The sequence below is a fragment of the Melozone crissalis genome, unplaced genomic scaffold (genome assembly GCF_028551555.1).
Source record: "Melozone crissalis strain CALT ecotype California unplaced genomic scaffold, PUWL_Pcris_2 ptg000026l_1, whole genome shotgun sequence".
Taxonomy (NCBI): Eukaryota; Metazoa; Chordata; class Aves; order Passeriformes; family Passerellidae; genus Melozone; species Melozone crissalis.
In genome coordinates this window covers 811,670-832,585 of record NW_026535804.1, presented here as the reverse complement: position 1 = coordinate 832,585, position 20,916 = coordinate 811,670, and the positions used below count along the sequence as shown (strand labels likewise).

Genomic DNA, 20,916 nt, shown 5'->3' with positions numbered 1-20,916 from the left:
GGTCCTTGGCAGAGTAAGGGAAGGGAGAGCGGGAGACAGCAGGACTGGGCTCAGTGGAGCAACTGGAGCCAAAACCTTTCCTCACAAAGCCCTCAGCACCTGGCCAGGGTTTGCTCATAGATGGGCCTGCAGGGGTGCAGGGGTGTTGTCTCCACCAGGTGCAAAGCAAAGCTTGAGGAACGGAAACGATTCCAGTCCTGGGAGGTGATTTCTATTACAGCCCTCAAAGGCGTTCATAGAAAGAAAAAATGGGTTGCTAAAGAGCCACTTGAATTCAGGGAAATTCAAACCGAGAAGCAGTGGCAGAAAATTAAAGCCAGGCCAAGTCGTGTTAGGAACAAGGCAAAAGGCTCCAGCACAGCGGGGGACTAACCTCGGGCCGGGCAGAGGGAGGGCGGGAGCTGCTTCCTGAGCGCCTCTGTCCAGGGAAAACGTGCGGGGAGCCACACGCCCCAGGGCATGCACGGAGCTGGAGCGGCATCCAAAACCTCCCCGACCTGCTGCTGGGGCCAGCTGTGTGCCCAGGCAGTGCCCACGCTCTGCACCTCCAGGGAGATCCCACAGAGCATGTCCCAGCCCTGTCCCCACCAGGGCTTTGTGACGCCTGCCTGGGACATTTCTGGCATTGCCCCAGTTCCTGTGTCCCTGTGTGCCACTGTCAGGAGAAATGGGATGGGGATTTTCCCTCAGCCCCTCCATCCCTGTGTGCCATTGTCAGGAGAAATGGGATGTGAGGGAGGCTATGCTAGTCATGGAGCAGGGCTGGAGTAGACCACACCATCCCCAACTCACCCTGGAGGGTTCATCCCCCAAGGCATCCACAGTATTTAGGTCGTTGGCACTGGATGAGGACAGGGTTGGCTGTTTTCAGAAGCTCCTTGCAGTTTCTTGTGAGGTTCAGCTTCTTCCCTTCGTCAGGATTTTCCTGTCCCTGGGACACCAATGGAGAAGTGATCCTGGGAGCAGAGCCGGGAGGAGCTCTGTGCACTCCACATTCCTGTGCAGCTCTGCTCTGGTGGCACCAGTGGAAATGTTAGCAAAGAACTCGAGAAAATCCCCAGAGTTCTGTTTGCCTGGCTTTGCAAAAACATTTCTGCTTATCAAGCAACCCAAAGAAATGTGAAGATTTTCACTCACTCTTCGTGTGGGCTCTGCTTTGAATTTTAAAAAGAGATTTGCCAATGCAATCTTGCAAAATACTCTAGTGCCAAGTCCAGCTCTCCTAAAATACAAGTTTTAGGAGGAGGTGAGCTTTCATTCTCCTGGGAAAACATGCATTTCTGACAGATTTGAGGGAGAACTGAGGCTTCTGTGAGGCCATGCCACTCCCTGGAGAAATGCCCTTTCATGTTGATCAGCAGGGACCAAATCCTGTGGTTTGTGGCACCAAAGGCAGAGCTGCTTGTGAGCCTCGAGGCTTTGAACGATGGAGATGTGAAGCTACAAGAGCCCTCAGGCTGAGGGATTTAAATATTTTTCCTCTGTTTGAGCCTGCCCAGAGGCTGTGCCATGGGTAAAGGTGCTGCCTTAGGGGTTAGGTGTAACCAGGAGATCATACCTGTGTCCCAGCCCTGTGCTTTTGGGAAGGCTCTGCCCTGAGGGCAAGAACCAGCCCTGAGTCCTGCACCTCCTGGAAAAGGGTTCAGCCTCATTTGGTCACCTCTGTAAAACAAGGGCTGGGAATTTCAAACCCCCATGTGCTTCCCAAAAGCTTTGCCAGTGCATTCTGCAGGGCAGGAATCACCTCCAAACCCTTTGTTGGTGGATCCGTGGTGCAGGCAGAGGCTGCTCAGCACGTGTGGGATGAGGAGAAAGCAGAGCAGAGCAGCTGCTCCAGTAGGGCACAGCAGGCTGCTCTTCCTGAGCTTTCCATGGAGGGGGAAGCCTCGAGGGGGACACACAAGTGCCTGATGCATGCTCCCATGCTGCTTTGGCTGCTAGAAGCGCAGCTTCAGCACATGTAGAACCTGACCCAGCCATTCCCTCTGGAAGCAGGAGCGCTGTCTCTGGCTCCCTCAAGGTTGGGTCCTGGTGGGGAGATGACAAAAGCTCCTGCAGGCTGCTGGGCTCATCCCAGGAGCGCCAAACCGCAGCTCACAGCCTGGCCCAGCTCCGTGGCAGGAATCTCTGTCCCTCATGCCTGGCAGAGAGCTTCTGGGCCACTCCTGTCACCATGAGCACGTCGGTGGCCACTGCTCCTGCTCTGCCAGCCCCGCTGGGGACGTGAGGCTGGGTCTGTCCGTGTCAGAGGGAGAATTGTGATGGCAGAGCACGGAGACAGCGGCTCCATCCTGCTGGGAGCACGGGGATGGGGGTGCTGCTCTCCCCTGAGCTGTCACGGCATGCCTCAGCCGGGGATTGCTCCTGAGAAACACTGAGGGGCTGCAGTGGCCCTCCCTGGGCTGAAATTTGATAATTAAGCAAATACAGCGTGGCTTTGTGTTGGGAGAGCACCATAAGGTAAACAGGAAGGAATGAGGGATTAAGACGTCTCTGCTCCGAGGGAAGGTGACGAGGCCGGAGCTGTGACACCTCCGTGCCGGGGCGAGGGGCCCAGCTGCGGGCTGGCATGGCACAGCTGCATTGTTCAGGGGTGAAGAGCAAATAAAAGCTGCGGGAAAAGAAAACAAGCTATAAAATTCTCAGCAAAGCACAGAGCCCCGGCAACTGCGTCCTGATGGCCCCGTGACAGCTCCGGGGAGAGGCGGGCGAGGGGTCGAGCGTTTGAAGTCCTGAAGTTGTCCTTTGCAAAGGCCCCCTGCTAAAACAGGCCCAGTGTTGACTTTAGGCTGCATATGGTGGAGGAATTGGACAGCTCAGTCACAGCAATCAAAGCAGGGGGGCACCTTTCGGAACTCAGCTAACTGGGTGTCATCCCAGCTGGGATGGGGGATGCAGGGGCAGAAATGAGGATTATCAGCATGGTCAGGGCTGCAGGTGAGTGACAGAGCCTGTGCTGTGGAAAGCTGAGGGAGAAAGCAGCTAGGAAGGTCTTGGAATGGTATCCAGAGTTCAAAGATGTGTGTGTGTGTCAAAGATGGTGAGAGTGGGAAACTGGGAAGGTTGGGCAGGTGATGATGGAAATTCCTTCCCACAGGGACTGAGGGGGCTCCTGAGGTGCTGGGAAATGGGGGTCCCTCAGTTTTTTGGGGACCTTTGCACTGAGCAGTAACAACACAAAGTGAGAGTGGATGAGAAGGGAAATGAGCGGCGCTTCCATGGGGAAAGTGCTTGTGACAAAGCTGAAGGTGCCACAGGGGTTTGTGTGTCCTGACCATGGATGGTCCCCCAACCTCACAGTCCCCTGTAACACCCACAGCCAGCAGGGAGAGGCAAAGCCGTAGTTAATGCAAGTCAGGACAGTGAAACCTGGCCTTGGCAGCCTCATTTTGCCATCCAAAGAGCTGGGAAGGCAATGGCCCACAGCGATGGGCTCACAGGTCAGGATGTGGGTGAGCAGCTGGCTTCCCACAGCCAGGGTGCCACCAGGTCCTCCCACCCGTGACAGGGCACACACAGAGGGGTTGGCAGCAGCTCCCTGGGGTTGGCACCTCCCTGCTGGGGCACAGATGGTGACAATGTCCCCTCTCTGCCTCTCCCAGCCTGCAACTGCAACCTGCACGCGCGGCGCTGCCGCTTCAACATGGAGCTGTTCAAGCTGTCGGGGCGCAAGAGCGGCGGCGTGTGCCTCAACTGCCGGCACAACACGGCAGGCAGGCACTGCCACTACTGCAAGGAGGGCTTCTACCGCGACCTCAGCAAGCCCATCTCCCACCGCAAGGCCTGCAAAGGTATGGGATCACAGGTGGGATGGTGGGAATGCCCTGCTCCTCCTTCCCCAGCCCTTCCTGCGGCCCCGCTCCCACAGCTCTGCCCATCTCCCACCGTAAGGCCTGCAAAGGTACAGGGTCACAGGTGGGGTAGGGGGAATACCCTGTTCCTCCTTCTCCAGCCCCTCTTGCAGCCCCGCTCCCACAGCTCTCCCAGCTCCTCCTGCTCCCCCCTCTCCCAAACCCGGTTGAAATTGCTTTTTTTGCCATTTGGAATGGCTTCCCATGCCCCCACGTTCCCTGCTGTCACCTCTGCAGCCTCCTGGTGAGGACAAGGCCACCCACGTCCCCTGCCATCACCTCTCCCTGCTCTCTCCATCCTCCTGCTGAGGATGAGCCCATGGAAATAGAGGCCCTTACTGCTGAGGAGGACTTTGGATTATTTCAGAGTTTATCACTTAGAAATGGTGCTTCATCTGCTCCTACCTGGTCATCACCCTGCAAGGGCAGAGGGGCACAGAACCCCAGGTATGGGTGAGATGTAGAATTTAAATCAGCCTCCCCCAAGCTCCGTCTCCAGCTCCCACCCTTCAGGCAGAGCTGAGCCCACGCACAGAACTTGTCACTCCTCTGGACGAGGAGAGAACAGAAAAAGGAGAAACGAGTTTATTTTGAGCTCGGAGTATTTTGAGGTTTCCTCATGTGGCCATGGAGGCGAGCTGGGATTCAGCTGGGGCGGGAGCAGCAAGAAGAGCAAATCCTGCAAATGAACCCTTTTTACTCTCAGCTGCTGCTGGAGGAGATGGAAATCCTGAACCTGAGGTGCAGTGAAAGGAATCAAGCAAACATTCAAACGCCAGATTAGAAAATGCTGGGGTTTCCCACAGGAATGCTCAGCTCTTTTCTCTTTAAAGACTCATTTCAACAAGAAATGGAAAGTTTTATGGCTTCAGCATCCCTTTGAAAACTCCTTTTCCCGAGCTCTGTTTTTCACACAGAGGGGTTTAGGTTCCCTCTGCTTTTCCCTCCTGACTTGGGGCTTGTGCAGAGATCATTGTTGCAAATGAGCAGGTTTAAACCCAACCCTGCCATTTAACAGCTCCAGCCACCTCTCCACTGATAACAACATTCATTTACCATCTCCTCAAACCAGCACTCCCAGAGCCTCATCTCCACTGCATGTGGTTAAATTTAAGGAATTAATTATCCTGAGCTCCTGCCACCTCCTTCACCACTGCCTGCACCCAGCAGAAACAGATTTTCTCTATATTTTCCTCTATAAAACCTGATTCTTTAATCCATCACATCACTCTGATCATGTCCCACACATAATAAATTTAAATATAAGCATCTCAGAGAGCCCTGGTGCCTTGGGAGCTGCTGAGGAGCTTGTGGCTCTCACCCACCCCAGCAAGGTCTCGGTGATCTCACAGCAAAGGCTCCATGAAAGAGCTGCCAGAGACATTTTTTCATTAATTCAACCCCATTTATTCAGTCTAAGTGACACATCCAGCTAAGCTGCTTCTCCTGTGCCTTGCATTCCTCATCTCCCACTCCATCCCATGCACGAGGTGCCTCCACTCACAACACATCTAACATCAGCAAATTAGAGAGGCTGCAGTTGCATTGTTTGAAATGGTTGGTTTGAGTAATTATGCAAAATATGACATTGCATAAATGCTTGCACAATGTCTCCTTCTTTTTAACTCAGAGAAAAGGAGAATTCCACAAACTTTTGCACGTGTTGCAGGGCAGGGGTGAGGCTCAGACAACAAAAGGTGAGCAGAAATCAGAGCTGGGCAACAGCCCCTGCTCAGGGCTGCTTGTGTTTCCAACAGCCAAATCTTTTATAATTGATAAATAAAAGACTATTCTAATGGTCTGAAGTTGAGATGAGCAGTGCAGGTGAAGGCACAAGGAGCTGAGTGTAAAGATGCTTTTCCCTGATGGCTAACAGGGATCCAGCCATGCCAGGTGCTTTGCTCTGTTTGCTTCCAGTGGTTTTCCTTCCATAAATGATAAAAGCCTGGGAGTTGTCAGTGGCCACAGATGCCCTGGGACAGAGCCACGCCAGGCAGGCCGTGGCAAGGAGGCTGCAAACCACAGGAAAAGGAATTGATGACAGATGGAGCAGGGATATTGCACGGAGCAGCAATGCTGGGTGTGTGCCAGAGCCTGCCAGGCTGGAGCTGGGCATGGAGCTGGGCATGGAGGATGTGGCTGCTCTGGGTGAGTGGTCAGACACCCCTGGGACACCAAGCCAGGGTTCCCCTGGCATTCTGGGGTCACACTGCAGCTGATCCCAACCCTGGACCCTGGGCTGGAGGAGCCCGATGGTGCCACTGCTCCTCCTCCAGAGGGTGGGGTGGGCTCATCCTGGCAGGAGGGGAGCAGGATGCCCTTTGTCCTGGCACACACATCCCACCCTGTCCTGGCCACACCCCTGGTGTGGGGCTGGCCTGAGAAGCAACAAAACTCGGGGTGTAAGAAATTTCCATGTTCATTTTTCAGACTCGGACAAGGATGAATTGTTCCTCTTTTCTCCCTGGTTTTTGAGAAATCACCAAGAGCTCCCAGCACACTGAAACCCTGCTTCCAGCTCCTTCTGCTTTCCCTCTGCTCCAAATGATGTTGCAAGTGAAATTCCACATCTGGGTCCTGCAAACCTTGTCCACCCCGCTCTGTCATGGGCCGCTGTAAATCAGGGCCCTGCTGTTGGTTCTTTTGATTAAACTCCCTCCTGATATTTGCCAGATTATTGGCACTAATGTAATTCCATTGGAGTGGAGAGTCTGCAGGGTTTTATAGCCTGGCTGTAAAACAGCTCTGCGCTTTGGGGAGAGGCTTTGCACACTTTTTGATGAAAAGATGACAAACGAGACGTGCTCTGAATGCACTTGTGCTGAGGCTGCCAGCACAAACCCCTCATGCAGGGGCAGGATTTGGCACCTGGAGAGGTCACATCCATCAGGGCTCAGTCTTTCGGGAGGAAATGGGATTGTCTGTGTGCCTGGTGCTGCTGTAGCCTGGGGAGCTTTCCAGCTGTGCTGCAGGGTTTCATGCCTTGTGCAAAGCTCAAAAAGCACTCCCAGCCTCCCTGCCTGTCCTGGCCTGCACCCACCAAGGGTCAAGAGTTGACATTTCCATTTGGAGGCAGTTTGGGCTGGAGCAGAGGGAGATGAGAGCTGTCCCCACGGGCTCAGCCTCCTGTCCTTGATGTCATGGGTGCACATAAAGGCTTTTTCCCCACCCAGTCACGGGCATTGAGTGAGGCAGGACCCGAAGCCCTTTGGCTTTGGGAGAGCCGAGCAGAGCCCCCGGTGACAGGGACAGTGGCACAAGTCCCCGTCTCTCTCCAGTGACTATAGAGGGAGCTGCGTGACCAGCTTAGAGCTGACAGCTCATTCCCTGGAGGCTGGGCCAGGGGAGATGGATCCTCTCTGTTCCTGCTGCTGGGTCCTGCTGGGAGCCTGGGGCACAGGATGCGCCAGGGCCAGCACCCACGGCAGATATCAGGGTCTGAGAAGGGTGGCACTGCCACCAGAGCACGGTCTGAGAATGATGGCAGTGCCACCAAAGGTGTCCCACTGCTGGTGTCCTGGTGTAGCACAGGGACACCAGTCTGTCCATGGTTCTAGCTGTGGTCAGCATCTCTCCAGCCTTGGAGATGTCCCCTGCCACCATAGTCCCCAATTCACACCTGGGTGGGGCAGACAAGCTCACAGCTGAAGGGTGCCAGAGACACTGGGATGGCCTGGCTGGATCCCTGCACCAGGGCTCCAGGGCTCCAGGGCCAGCAGGGCCAGCAAGGCCAGCAGGGCCAGCAGTGGTGGCTCCTGCAGGGCTCTGTCCCCAGCCTGAGGGAGATGTTCCCCTCTCCAGAGCTGCCTCATTTTGATGCCCATCTCTCTTCCAGCTCAGTTGTGGTTTTAAGGTGAACTCCAAGGCAATACTTTCCAGGAATTCAGCCCTGGGAGTTGTCCTTAATGGTCAAACCTGCTTTCCTTCCTTTCCTCCTTTTGCTCCTGCAGGATTCCAGCTGGAGCTGCTGTTGAGGAGAGAGGAGCCAGCCCGTGGTGCTGGCAGGGCTTGGGCTGGGCTCCTGTGTCAGGGCTTGGTCACCTCTGAGGAATCACATCCCTGGAGAAATTCCAAACTTTCCAGGCATTGATCTGCCAAGCACAGACTTCAATTTCTCCCCAGGACTGTGGAGATTCTCTTCCACTGCCACAAGAACGATTTTCTAGTTGTATTTCCATCCTGCATTTGTCAGTGGCTGTGCCTGAGTCACCCTTCCCCACAGTCCCATAATTCCTGATATTGATATTATTGCAAGCCCTGAGAGCTGATTTATGGCTCCTGCATCTAAAACTTGTCACCACAGCCCCAGACACGCACAGACCATCAGAGAAGGTTCGGGAAATGCAGCTTTGAGCTGTCCATGCTCACAGGTCACTGTGGGAGTGTCCTGGGGAAGCAGGGGAGGCTCGAGTGCCACACCAAGTGTCACCTCTTCCATGGCATTGCCATGACCCAGGGCAGAGCTGCACCGTTCATCCCCCTGGGCTGGAAGGATCCCAGAGAAAAGAAGGGACACCAGCAGTACTGAAACTCTTACACTGTTCTGAGTTTGTAGAATGAAACCATGGAAAAGCAGTGATTTTTTGTTCAAGTAAGACTCAAGCTCAACACAAGGCATCTCCCAGCCCATGCCAGCTTTTATAAATCCATTAAAGTGCACATTTTAACGATGGATGAGCAGACACATCAGTTTAGGCAGCTGCGTCTCTGTGAGGCAGAGTGGGCAGAGTTTGCTGAGCTGTGGAATTCAGGGCAGGACACTGCTGGATCCATGAGGAGATGGAGCAGGCTGCTCAGAAGGATCCGGAATCTCCATTGCCACCTGGAAACCACCTCAGTACCTCCAGAGGAGAGACACAGCTCACAGCTGAGTCCCAAATCCATGGCAGACATGTGGAGGGCCCAGCTCAAGAGGAAAATGTAGACAGCGTTGATTCCCGGACCAGAGCCGGCTCTGCATTCCCGAAAAATCACATCCTGGCAATGCTGGTGCCCAGCAGGGGTTTGCTGGATGAACTGGGGGCCGGCCACCTTCCAACCCGGGGTTTGGGTTTGAGTTTCCAGCAGGGAAACATCCAGGAGCAATCCTGGAGGGCAGGTTGGGATGCGGTTTGTCAGAAGTGGTGACACAATAGAGGGGAATTTGCACCCTATTAAGAAAATAAAAACAGACTAAACCCCAGCTCTCCATTGCTGCTCTCAGACTCAGGACAAAAGTTGCTAAATTCACTTGCAAAGCCAGACCTTTGCATATCCACGAGACAGAGGGAAGAAAAGGAATAATTTGCCTTCCCCATGAATGTTTTCCAATAATGGAGATAATTTCCTGCTTCAGAGCAGTTCTCAGGAGTGGAAAGTGCTTCAGGCTCTCAGATCCTGAGAATTCAACCCAAGCTCAGCCCTGCTCATCCCCACACTCTGGTTTTCAGTGTACTAAAGTGAAAAGGGTTTTTTTTTCTGGTAGGAAAGGATTTCTTTTCCACTTAAACAGATGCTTCTCAGAGCATCACAAACGAAGGGCTGGCATTTGTGCCCCGGGAGCTCTCACTGGGATTTCTCCCTTCTCTTGGGGTGCTGGGGGCTCTCCCCACTGTGGATGCTGTGGTGTCCCACGGGGGCTGTGCACACCAAAAGGATCCTTTTCTGCAGAGCTGCTCCAGCTTCTCCCTCACATTCCCCACTGCCTCCTTTCCTGAGCCTTGTGGCAACCTCATTAGCGCTGAAATTTCTGCTCTGCTGCCAGATTTGATTTTTATTATTAGAGGGAGAATGAGCTTGTAGGAACCTCGTTTCCTCCAGAGCCAGGCTAAAAACGCATCAGGAAGAGAAAAACTTTTCCTCTCTTTTTTTTTTTTTTCCCTTCAATAACAGCATTCCCAACCTACTGTTCCTCGTGCAACATCTCCCAGGAGGGCAGGGGGAGCTGAGCTTGGCTTTAGGTCCATGAGGCCACCGTGCCCCACTGAGCTGCTGCTCTTGGCCCCTGCAGCTCTGACATTTTTGATGGAAAAATCAAAGGGATCACATCCTCCACGACAAAACCCAAATCTTCCCAGCAAAATGGGGTGAAGGAAACCCCAAAGCTTCATCTCAGCATCCCTGGCAGCTTCTCCAGCCCTGCTGGAATCACATGGGAAGGGGAGCTCTCAGTGAACAGGGGAAGTTTTAACAATTTTGGAACAAGGGAATTTTCCAGCATTTGGGGGAGTGCTGCCATAATTGTCCCATTGTCTGTGTCACTAATGCCTGCCCACAGTGCCCCTGCCCAAAAAGTGGATTTACAGCCGGGGTTCCAAGGCCCCTCCGGATTAGCGGCGACTCCAGCTCAGTGGAGGCTTTGTGGCCCCGTCTGTTCCTTGTTATGGAGAAGACAAAGCCAAGGTCTGATCTGTGAAATTTGGCCCAAAGTGCAGGGCACCAAAGCCCTTGGCTCCCCCGAGTGCCAACGCAGGAGGGGAAACGGGAGAGCCCTGAGAAGGGGCGCGGGAGGAGGGACAGCAGGAGACACCCAGAGATTGTTTGGCTCTGCCCAATAAAAGGAGGAATTCATGTTCTGCTGGCAAGAAACCTTTAAATCTCCAGGGGAATGTGCTGAGGGACACTGAGCACGAACACGATCCTCTGGAGGGCTAAATGCAGCTCCCAGTGTGCAGGCAGACTGAGCAGCTCACGGCAGAGCAGTTAGTGGTTAATATTTAAAGTCATTATTGGTATTCAGAGTTGGCACAGAGACATTTCCACCCCTGCTTGCCCTCTGCAAACCAGCTGGGGCCAGACTGGGTGGATGCACACCCAATTGCAGCTCCTCTTCCCCATAAATCCGGGGGATTTGCAGGACGTGCTGCCCGTGCTGGAGATGCTCTGGCAGTGCCAGGGCTCTCCCATCCCTATGGGAGGTGCCCAGAGCCAGCACAAACCTCTCCTCAGCGCTCAGGTGCACAGGTTCTATTCAGACCTCCCTCATCCATGGACAAATGACCGGGATAGGTACCCAAAAGAAGGAGCTCTGCTTGTTTTGAATTGATTTCCCAAAGCCAGGAGGCAAAGAAAAGCTGTGAAAACATCCTGTCCTCCTTGGGACCACTTCAAGGTCACCTCTGGGATGGATTCCAGCTACGGGGGACACTCCAGCAATTCTCACACCTTGAGTTCCCTGGGAAGATGTGTTCAGAGGGAGCAGGATTTAAAGTACCTGAGCTCCTAAAGGCAGTGGAGCAGGAAAAAAACAACTCTACGGCAAAAAACCTCCCTTAAGCAATAATGCCAGAACCACCCCTCTAAATGCTAAACCACAAGGTTGAGTGAGACGTGTTTGCTGCATCAGGATGCGTTGTTGAGGCAACAGGAGAATTTAAATTGAATTTGTTTTGACATTTTGACAACAAACCTGGGTTTGTTGCAATTTTTTCCAGCAGAAGTTTTCTGTAGCCACAATTTTTTCTCCCCTTGAAGTCTTTGGAGGAAAGAAGGGAAACAACCAAAGGGAAGCAGTTTTTGGCCATGATTCTGGAAAAGCATTTTAAAGCCTGGTTAAATATAAATGTGCACCTAAGGCACATTGGCTACCTGGGATTGAATTTGTACTTCAGACTGAGTGGGATTCCTGAATACGGGAGCCTTCATCACTGATTATTGAAAATTAAGGTTTTTTGGTTTTTTTTTTTTTTCCCAGTTGAATGCATTGTTGTGTTCCTGCTCAGTCCAGGGGCTGGAGCCCTGCGAGGTTTGTGATCCTGGCACATCCAGGGTGACAAGAGGAAATCTGGACACCCTGGCAAGTCCAGCCTTTTTTCTTGTCCTGGCAAAAGGTTTTTCATCACTCTGAAAAGCTCCCAAGGAAGCAACTTCCCCGAAAACAGGAAGATGCTAATTCTCCAAAAATGCAGATCTTTTCAGGCACCTTCTCCATAAAGGTCACACTTGAGGGGAGCTGAGCCTGGGGATTTATCCCTGTGTTTACCTTTCCCCACACGTGTGCGGGGCAGGATTAGCGGCTGGGAATACCTCCGCCCGAACACCGGGGGTGCGAAAATATTTGCGGTTTTTTCTTGCTATTTGTCAACCTTCAGCGGGGCAGAACCACCTCAGCAAGTTCAACCACCTGAACTGAAAACCGTGGGGTTTTTTATCCCAAGCACGGCCCCAGGATCCTTCCAGGTGTTTTTTAGCCCCAAACCTGAGCTGAAGCACAGAACGGCGTCGCTGGCTGGTCCGGGGCGGGCGATGCTCTGCCTCAGCAGCTTTGTACAGAAAATCGGGGCTGATTTGGGAGCTCCAGACACAGCTACAAAAGCACACGGCAGCCGGTTGGGCAGAGCCTGGCCCCGGGGGAAATCTCTGGCTGCAGGCGGTGAGGAGCTGCCTGGCAGTGCTTATATCCGTATATATATTAATCCCAGCTAATGTAACTACAGATGTTCTCATTCAGAGCCCTATCTAATCCTGTTGGGCCCTTGCCATGGTGTCTCGTAGCAGGAGTTCTACGAGTTAATTACGTGCGGTGCAAAGCAGCGTTCCCTTTTATCGCTGAGAAGGTTGCCTTTTCAAGGCCCTCAATGTCCCTTTGTTGCTGGCTTTGAGGACCAGTGAAGAGGAGCACCTGTCTGACCTTCCCGGCGCTGCGCATTGCTTGGCAGCGCTCCACCGTCTCTTGGCAAGGCATTCCGAATCTTTTCCGTGGGTGCTCTCCGTGCCTTTCACCGCAGCTCCCAGCTGAGGACGTGCTATTGATTTCTGTAGTGCCCCGATATGAATTCAGAGTTTTTCTCTCCCCCTTTCACAGCGCAGCCTCGCATCTCGTGGCTCTTCTGAGCTCCGCTGCAATCAGCCAGATGTTTCATTGAGTCCCAGATCTTTTCCTGGAGTGGCTGCGGTTAATTGGGACCCTTCAGCGTGGATGAGCCATCCTGTTCCCTCCTTGCAATTATGCCTCCTTCTGCACTCCGGATTTTGGCTGCTGTCCCCTCATCCACTCGGCCGCTGCGGGTCTGTCTCGCACAGAGCGCCGTGGTCTCCTCACATCTGGAGCAGCCAGGCTGGAGGTGCTCACCTGGGAGTGCTCTCAGCTCCCTGCTTTCCTGATTTCATAGGGAATTCAGCTTCTGGGAGCAGAGGCACCCCCACTGCTGCCCCCCATTGCCTGTTAAAGCCTCCCCACAGATTTCTGCTCCTTGTTTTCTCCTCCACAGCCATGTTTTCAACCAAAAATTAACTTTTTCACTAGGAATTCCCGGTCATCTCTGCCACAGACACTCAGCATAAATTTTTCTTAAAGGTTTTCTGAAAAACCGAAATCCTGAGAGTTATTTGCCTTTCCCCGATGCTCTGTGGGCATTTCTCTTGTTCAGCATCATCCTCGTTTGCTTCTCTCCCATCTCACCGTACCCTCTGTGGGGTGATCCTTTCAAGCAAGGCATGAGGGAAACCCCGCGTTATCCTCCTCATCATCTCCGGGGTGTCCCGGACACTTTCCTGTCGTGCTCACAGAGCTGCCCTCAGCCCCGGCGCCCCGAGGGCTCTGCTGAATTTCCGCACCTCGGTGGCGGATGGACAAATCCACAAATCCCTGCACCCAGGGAAGGTCAGGGATGGAAGCCAGGCAAGTTCAGGAATGCAAACGCGTTCTGCGAGTGCCAGGGTGCCCATCGGAGATGCCAAAGGGGAGTTTGCAGAGATCACACCCCCCCCCTCCCCCCCCGCTGGTATCCTGGTGCACGCTTCCCTCAGTTTGGGGCTACAGCCCAAAGGAATTTGAACCGGATTGGGAAAATCAGCACCAAGCACCAGCAGCCCGGCCCTCCATGGCTGGGGAAGGAGAAGAGCCTATAATTGCTGGCTGCGAGTGTTTGCACTGGCCGGGGAACTGTAAATTACCTTTAATTGCTCCTAATTGCTGGCGCTGGTTCAGTTTCTCGAGGACAGGGACAGCAAATCCCCATCTGCAGGCACGGGGAGAGCCCCTCCTGCCTCCGCTGAGCTGCCCTGCTTCCCGCAGCTTGGGAACAGACCTGGCACGACGGGCTGGGCCCAGGGGGACGCTGGGGACAGGTGACACATGTGGCACAGGTGACACAGGTGACACAGAGCCCGTCCGTCACCCTGAGAGGACGATTTCCCCTCGGTGTGGCAGAGATCGCCGGGGTCTCATCCCGGTGAAATCCTGGTCCCCGACCCTCTGCCACTCGTGCCCCCTGCAGCCCTGGGCACATCACATCACACGTGGGGACATCAGAGCCCTCACAGAGCCAGGCCTGGAGGGACAGAAGACAACCTCAGAGAGATTCGGCTCTGAAAATAACCCGGCAGCTCTGGGCGAGCTGGCCGAGCCACTGCCTCATGAGGGAAGGAAGCAGCAGCATTCGATTATTGATTGATTTCTGTGCTGTCCAAAGAGTGCTCTGTGCTCTCACTGTGGCCTCAAGAGCCTGAGGATCTCACTCATCACCAGGGTTTTTTTCCCCTCTTTTCCCTCGTTTCCCTCTTTTCCCCGATCGGTCCCACTGAAATGAGGGCGATCCCCTCACCCAGGGGCTCCTCACAGGATGGGCTCTGTCTGGAGCAGCCCCGAGGGAATGCCTGAAACACGAGGCTGCTCTCCCCATCTCCTGTCCTTTGCCTCTCCTTGGGTAACCCTTCCCTTATTGTTCTGTTATCTCCTGACTCTCTGCTCTTCTTTAACTCTTTTCTCTCCTGTTCCTCCTTCAGGCCTTCTCTTAACGTGTGTTTATTTCCTCTCCCCCAGCATTACCTGAGCCATCCCTTGGGGCTGCAGTTTTCGCACCTAAGCATCCCTCTGCTCATCACCAGCCACGCTGATTTCCCGTTAAAACGTTTCCAATCTAAATTAGCTTTAGAAAAGGAGATTTCTGCTGTGGACAGGTTTGCAAGGAGTCATTTCCCAGGGAGAGCTCAGGGCAGGGGGGAGAGAGAGACTTTTAATAAAAAAATTCTAAATCAGAAGTGTCGGGAAAAGAGGAGAAAGGAGCAAAAGCTTTGTCGGTTTCTTGAGGAGTTTCTTTCCTTTCCAAATGAAAAATCATCGGGTTTTGGCAAGGCTCTGTCTCTTCCCACCCAGCACCTGTGGGGTCAGGGCTGGTGGCACTTTGGAGCCCTGCATGTCCCCAGGGAGAAATTGGACATCCCAGGGCAGGCGTGCTCCAGGCACCATCCCAATCCTGCTGGGCAGGGATCAGCCAGGAGCTGCTGCCCAGTGGGGTCAGACTGGTGCTGCTGTGCAGAACCACACTGGGCTGGCCTGGAGGGAGCCTGCAGCCAAGCACCAACGCTTGGAAACCCAAACCAACGTGGGATGTGCTCTGCTGTCTCCAAATAAGGTACATTTAGGGTGTTTGAGAGACAGGGGTGTGCAGAACAAACCAAGCAGCACTGGAGGTCCAGGAAAAGCCCTCTTGGAAGTGCTGTGCCCAGTTTGGAGGCTTGGGGGATTTGAACACTGTGCCCTGGGGACACTCACCCTGCCCTGACCCCAGTGCAGCCCCTCCAGGGCCCAGCAGTGGGACAGGCTCCCCCAGCCCTGTTCCTGGCAGGCAGCTCCCCTGAGGGGCAGGAGGAGAGAGGAATCAGCGCTCCCCAGGGAGGGATTTGGCTGGCTCCTTCCCGGGATGCTGCAGAAGAAAAGGAAAGTTTCCTGCCTGCCTGCCTGTCCCTGCCACGGCTCAGCAGGGGCAGCCCAAAGTCTGGCACGGCGCTTGCAGCTCTTAGAAATCAGGGCTGTTAACAAATGTGCGAGGTCCTAATCCTTTTGGAGCAGTGATGATAACAAGCCCTGATGCTTTTTCTTTTTTTTTTTTTCTTTTTGGCTTTTCTTCTTTTTGCCTTTTAAAATTTTTTTATCCCCCAAACAGCTGTGCCGGTGAAGTCCCACTGTGGGAAATGAGCTGGTGAATGTTTGAATGTTTTCAAGTGCAGTATTTACATCTCCTGCCAAACCCTTCACATCTGCCCGGTTCTGCCGGCAAGGTTGCATCCATCTGGCCGGGAACAGCAGGTCCTCAGCCCCCATCCATCCCAGAAGGGCATTTCCTTCCTGTGCCCGCAGTGCCAGCTGCCAGGGATGCTGCTCAGCGGGGAGGGCTCTGAAAGGACCGCTTTGATTTTTCCTGGAGTGCACGTGGGATGAATTCCCGAGCGATTGCTTCCTGCTGAACTGAGGGGTGGTGGAGTCCTGCTGGGTTTGTACCCCTGCACCACCCTGATGGGTTTGTACCTCTGTACCACCCTGCTGGGTTTGTACCCCTGTACCACCCTGCTGGGTTTGTACCTCTGTACCACCCTGCTGGGTTTGTACCAGCCCTGCTGGGTTTGTATCCCTGTACCACCCTGCTGGGTTTGTACCCCTGTACCAGCCCTGCTGGGTTTGTACCTCTGTACCACCCAGCTGGGTTTTACAACTGTACCAGCCCTGCACCAGTCCCGGGGGTTTGGGGCTGCTGGATGGCGGCAGTGGTCGATACTCCCCTGCCTTTAAATCCTGCAAATTCCTGATCTCAGCACCGATGGGGTGAGCAGTTGTGTCCTTTAACCCTAAACCCTAACCTTGTCCCCGCAGTGGTGCTGTGACAGGGCCACCCCCTGTCCAGCGCTGTCCCCAGCCCTGTGCCCAACGCCAGCTCTGTTCCAGCTCATTCCGGGGGTTTCTCGGAGTGCAGAGAGGATGGAGCGGTGCCAGGGGAGCTGCCCCGCTCCCGCCGATGCCACACCGCCCTGCCCTGACCCCGCTGCCGTGTGTCCCCGCAGAGTGCGACTGTCACCCTGTGGGTGCGGCCGGCCAGACCTGCAACCAGACCACGGGCCAGTGTCCCTGCAAGGACGGCGTCACCGGCATCACCTGCAACCGCTGCGCCAAGGGCTACCAGCAGAGCCGCTCCCCCATCGCCCCCTGCATAAGTAGGTGGATCTTCTTCCTTTCTGTGGAGTGGGAATTTTAACCCTTAAAACCCTGCCGGAGCCGCTGCCCAGGCTGGGGGTGCTGAACCCCACAGCGCTCGGGGTGTGGGGCTGTTTGGGGACCCCTCTGCTCTGCCCAAACGGGGTCCTGAACCCACGGCAGCTTCCAGCATCTCTCCTGCCTCCTTGGGGTGTTCTGTGAGTGCATCTACAGCCAGGTTTGCTGGGAATTCCATTTTGCTTCAGGGAACAGAGGTGCTCCAAAATCACATTTTTTGTGCTTAGGGGGATCGCTACAGATCACTAGAAACACGTTCTTCTCTCCAAAATCAGGCTGTGCTGCACTGGCACAGAGCTCAGACCACAGGAGCTGCTATTTTGATGCAGTTTCCACCACATCTGAGACCCCCTGGGTTGCTGCAGGGGCTCTTGCACTCACACAGCCCTGCCATGGGAGGGTTTACCCTTGGCTTCCTTGGGTTTGCTTTTCAATTTGCCTTCCCAAGGCAGGTACAGCTCCCAAAATGCCTCCATTGCAGCCTCTGCTCTGCAAACACCTGGATACCCTCTCTCTCCCTGCCTGGGAAGGTGGGGTTCAGTCCTGTGCCCCTCTCTGCTGCCTGTGGAGTTTGCTGCTGTTGGACCTTCCAGTGGCTCATGCTCCTTGTGGGACATCATCTGCCCTAACAAAACAAAACATCAAAATTAGTGTGCCTGGGATGGGATGGAATGGGATGGGATGGGAAGGAGGAACTACTCCCCTAAGGGGGGATTCCCTGCGGCTAAAAGGAGAAAAAGGCCCAGCAAGAAAAGTGAAGGTTAAAAGATTCCAGCCTTTGCTGGAGACCCACAGTCTGTTCCCACACCATTGACCCCCCAGCACAGCCATTGCCAAATTCTGGGGCAGAGACCCTTTCTCCACCTTCTCCTGCTGAAGAAAACACACATTCCAGAGTGGTTTGAGGTCACTTGGGATTCATTTTTGCCCGTGTTGCAATGGGACAGCAAGAGCCCAAAGCAGAGGCTTGCTGTCCCCAGGACCTCCAGCCATGGCTCCAGTCTGCTCTGCAGCAAGTGTGCACAAAGGTTTATCATGAATCATTCCCCAGGGCCAGGGGAAATCAGAGAGCAGATTGTTCCTTGCATCAGCTCCCTCAGGATTCATGGCATTTATAAAGACAGGCCCAGGATTTCAACATGGCCCATCCAGGGTATGGGGCTGGGCACAGCCACTCTCTGGTTTACCACTGCTGGTAATTCCCTGTTCCCAGGGACTTGTAGCCATGAAAAGAACACCTTGGGTCTGTGTCAGGCCTGGCTGAGCACCCCCAGCCCAGCTGTGGGATGGCTGTGCTGGCTCCCAGTGCTGCCTGGCCATGCACCGTGGCTTGTGCTGGGTTTAGTTGCATGAGAGTGAGGCATCCCAAGAATCACCTGATGCCCTATGAGCTGCTGCCACACCCCCAGCAAACCCTGCCTTGGTCGGTGTTCCCCCCCAGGATTCCCAGGAATGCAGAGGAATGCCAGCACCATGCCCTGAATGCAGGAAGGACATCCAAGGGGAGCATCCTGCACAGCTGGGACCGTGCAGCTCCCTCCCTCCATCCATCCACAGTCCATTCTCCCAACAAACACACCAGGCCTAGGAACGAGTCTCCAGAGCATGATGTGGTTCCAGCTCTGCAAAGCTGGCCCCAAATCAGAGTCAGGGACCAGGGAATTGGCACCAGATGTGTTTGTGTTTCCTTTAAACGTGGGAGGCACCCCTTGCACCCCAACAGTGCTGAACCTGCACCCTGCCTCTCACCAGGGGAGCGCCAGCACTGCCTCGGATCTGGTGACAGCAGCTGCAGGGGACAGCCCAGGGACAGCAGTGACAGCCCAGGGACAGCAGTGACAGCAGCCACAGGGGCTGGGCACAGTGCAGCACGCAGCCAAAAGCCAGATTTTTTTGTAAAAACCCCCTTTGTGACAGCTTTGAGGGATGCCCCGTTCCCCAGTCCCCGCTGTACTGGTTTGGGGGCTCTCGCTGGCACACGCGGCTGGGAGGGGAGCCTGCAGCGTGGGCAGGGGCAGCTCTGGGCTTTGCAATAACCTCTCCTCCCTCCTTTGTCCCCTGTGTGTCCCGGGTGCGCCGCTGTCCCGCAGAGATCCCGGCTGCTCCGCCCACCACGGCCGCCAGCAGCGCCGAGGAGCCCGCAGGTACGTGTACGTTGTGTTCCCTTCTTCTGGAGCATCTCGGTGCTCAACGTCTCCTCAGCAATCGCGTCCCTCGAGATAAACTGCACCAAAGCCATAAATCCTGCTGCTCGTACCGGGACGAGGGGTTTCCTTTGATGCCAAACGTGCTGGAAACACGCGGGCAGCATCCTGAGAGCCTGCTGTTCCCCGGTGCGCAGGGAAGGTGCAGGAGGATTTCCTGCTCAACCTGTGAGCACAGGGGCGTTACCCAGTGCTGGATCCGAGAGGAACCACCTCTGTCCCCCCGTGTCACCGAGGGACCCCGATGGTGCTGACCAGGGCATGGCAGCAGAAGCCAGAGTGTCCCTCAAAGGGTGACTTGTCCTGTGCTGCTGCTGCCTGCAGCTTCCCGGAGTGTTTGAGCCCCAGCTCTGAAGGACAGGATGTGTAAAAGCTGTTTACTGTTGTCTCAGTGGTTCATAAATTAAGGAGTTTGTACTGAAAATGGCAGATGTCACCTTGGATTGATCCCTGAGCCGAGTGCTGTGGCAGGGATTGTCACCCAGGCTCAGGAGCAGGGGACAGCCCTGGGATCTTCAGTCCCCAGTGTTGATATCCCAGGGGGTGTGTGGGACTGATTGAGGGACAGGTTTTACCGTGTGCCACACAGCAGCAGCCTGCCATGGGAGAGGGGCTGCTCAGGGGTCTAAAGCCCAGCTGATAACTGAGAACATAAAGCTGCATGAAGCTGATAACTGAGCACATCCCAGCAGGGTCAGAGCCCTTCCTTAGCTCAGAGCCCTGGCTGGAGGCTGGGGTGGGTTATCCATGCTCTGGGAGGGATGGGAAGTGAAGTGCTGGCACAGTGCCTTGTGGATCCCTGTGTCCTTGGAGGGACAGATGTCCCCATTCCCTGCCCCATGGGGTGACCAGGGACCCGGGCATCCCACCAGGAGCCTTCTCCCAGTGGAAGCCCAGCAAAGGCTGAGCCAAGCTGAGCAATCCATCAGGCCCAGAATCCCATCATAATTCTTCTCACTGGGATTTTGTTTTGGAGATTTAAGCACTGCTTCATCCAAGGAGCTTGAACCCTCCATATTTCATCCCTTTTCCTCAACGGGGAGCATCCAGCAGTGCTGTGTTTTGGCATCTCTCAGCTCCCATCCCCACCCTGCTGAAATCTGTGGGGTTTTTCACAAATCCCTAAATCAGTGCCTGCCAGGCAGAGCTCCCATGCTATGGGAGAAAAAGAGGTTGGAAACAAGATGGGAAAAGCAATTATGGGAGACTTTGAGTGCAGGCAGTTGTGGGAGAGATGCTGCCCCATTTCCTGTGCTCATGGCCATGTGGGATAGAAAGTGGCCAAGAGCTGAGGGAGCATCACCCCAACCTGAGCCATTGCAAGGACCACGGGCCAAGCTGGTCTTGGAATGAGGGGTGGGATGTGTCAGCTCTGGTGTGGGGGGTCCTGCCTGGCTCTGCTTTACTCTCAGGGGTCCCAATCAGTTTGGGAAAACCAGCCAAAATGAATTGTTTAGATGAAATGCATCTATGCTCTCCATGCTGGGAGGTTGGAGGAAGAGGAGGGGCTGCTCCTCATTTCTGCTGCCAGGCAAGAGGAGCTTTTCTGGTGCTTTTTTGGTCCCTCCCAGACAGAAGAGACCACAGTGAAAGGGCAAACAAAAATAGCAGTGGGGGGGTTTACAAAGGTTTACAAACCTGCCAGTCAGTCCTTGTCTTATCTGAATCAAATCCAGATTTTCTGGGGAATGATTATCTGAAATGGATGATTTCAGCCAGGGGCCTTAAATAAAACCAGGTGATTGGATTGATGCAGCTCCCCATGGTTTTCCCCTGGAAATCAACCTCTGCAGTTACAAAACCAGATCTGGCCCTTCCAAATGTCATTTTGGGTGCTTTTGTTCCTGGCTGGTGGGGAAGAGGCTGGATGAAAGTGCAGGAAAGGGAAAAGTCAGCT

The 20,916-nt window shown here is 54.4% G+C and overlaps 1 protein-coding gene across 1 annotated transcript in view; it reads left to right on the top strand.

Moving 5' to 3' along the window:
- Window positions 1–20,916, top strand: part of NTN1 (netrin 1) — a 75,509-nt gene that overhangs the window by 39,903 nt on the left and 14,690 nt on the right. The window contains exons 2-4 of the mRNA XM_054278834.1: window positions 3,603–3,791; window positions 16,608–16,757; window positions 18,906–18,959. Of these exons, the coding sequence (XP_054134809.1) occupies window positions 3,603–3,791; window positions 16,608–16,757; window positions 18,906–18,959 (393 nt within the window). The remainder of the gene's footprint in view (window positions 1–3,602; window positions 3,792–16,607; window positions 16,758–18,905; window positions 18,960–20,916) is intronic.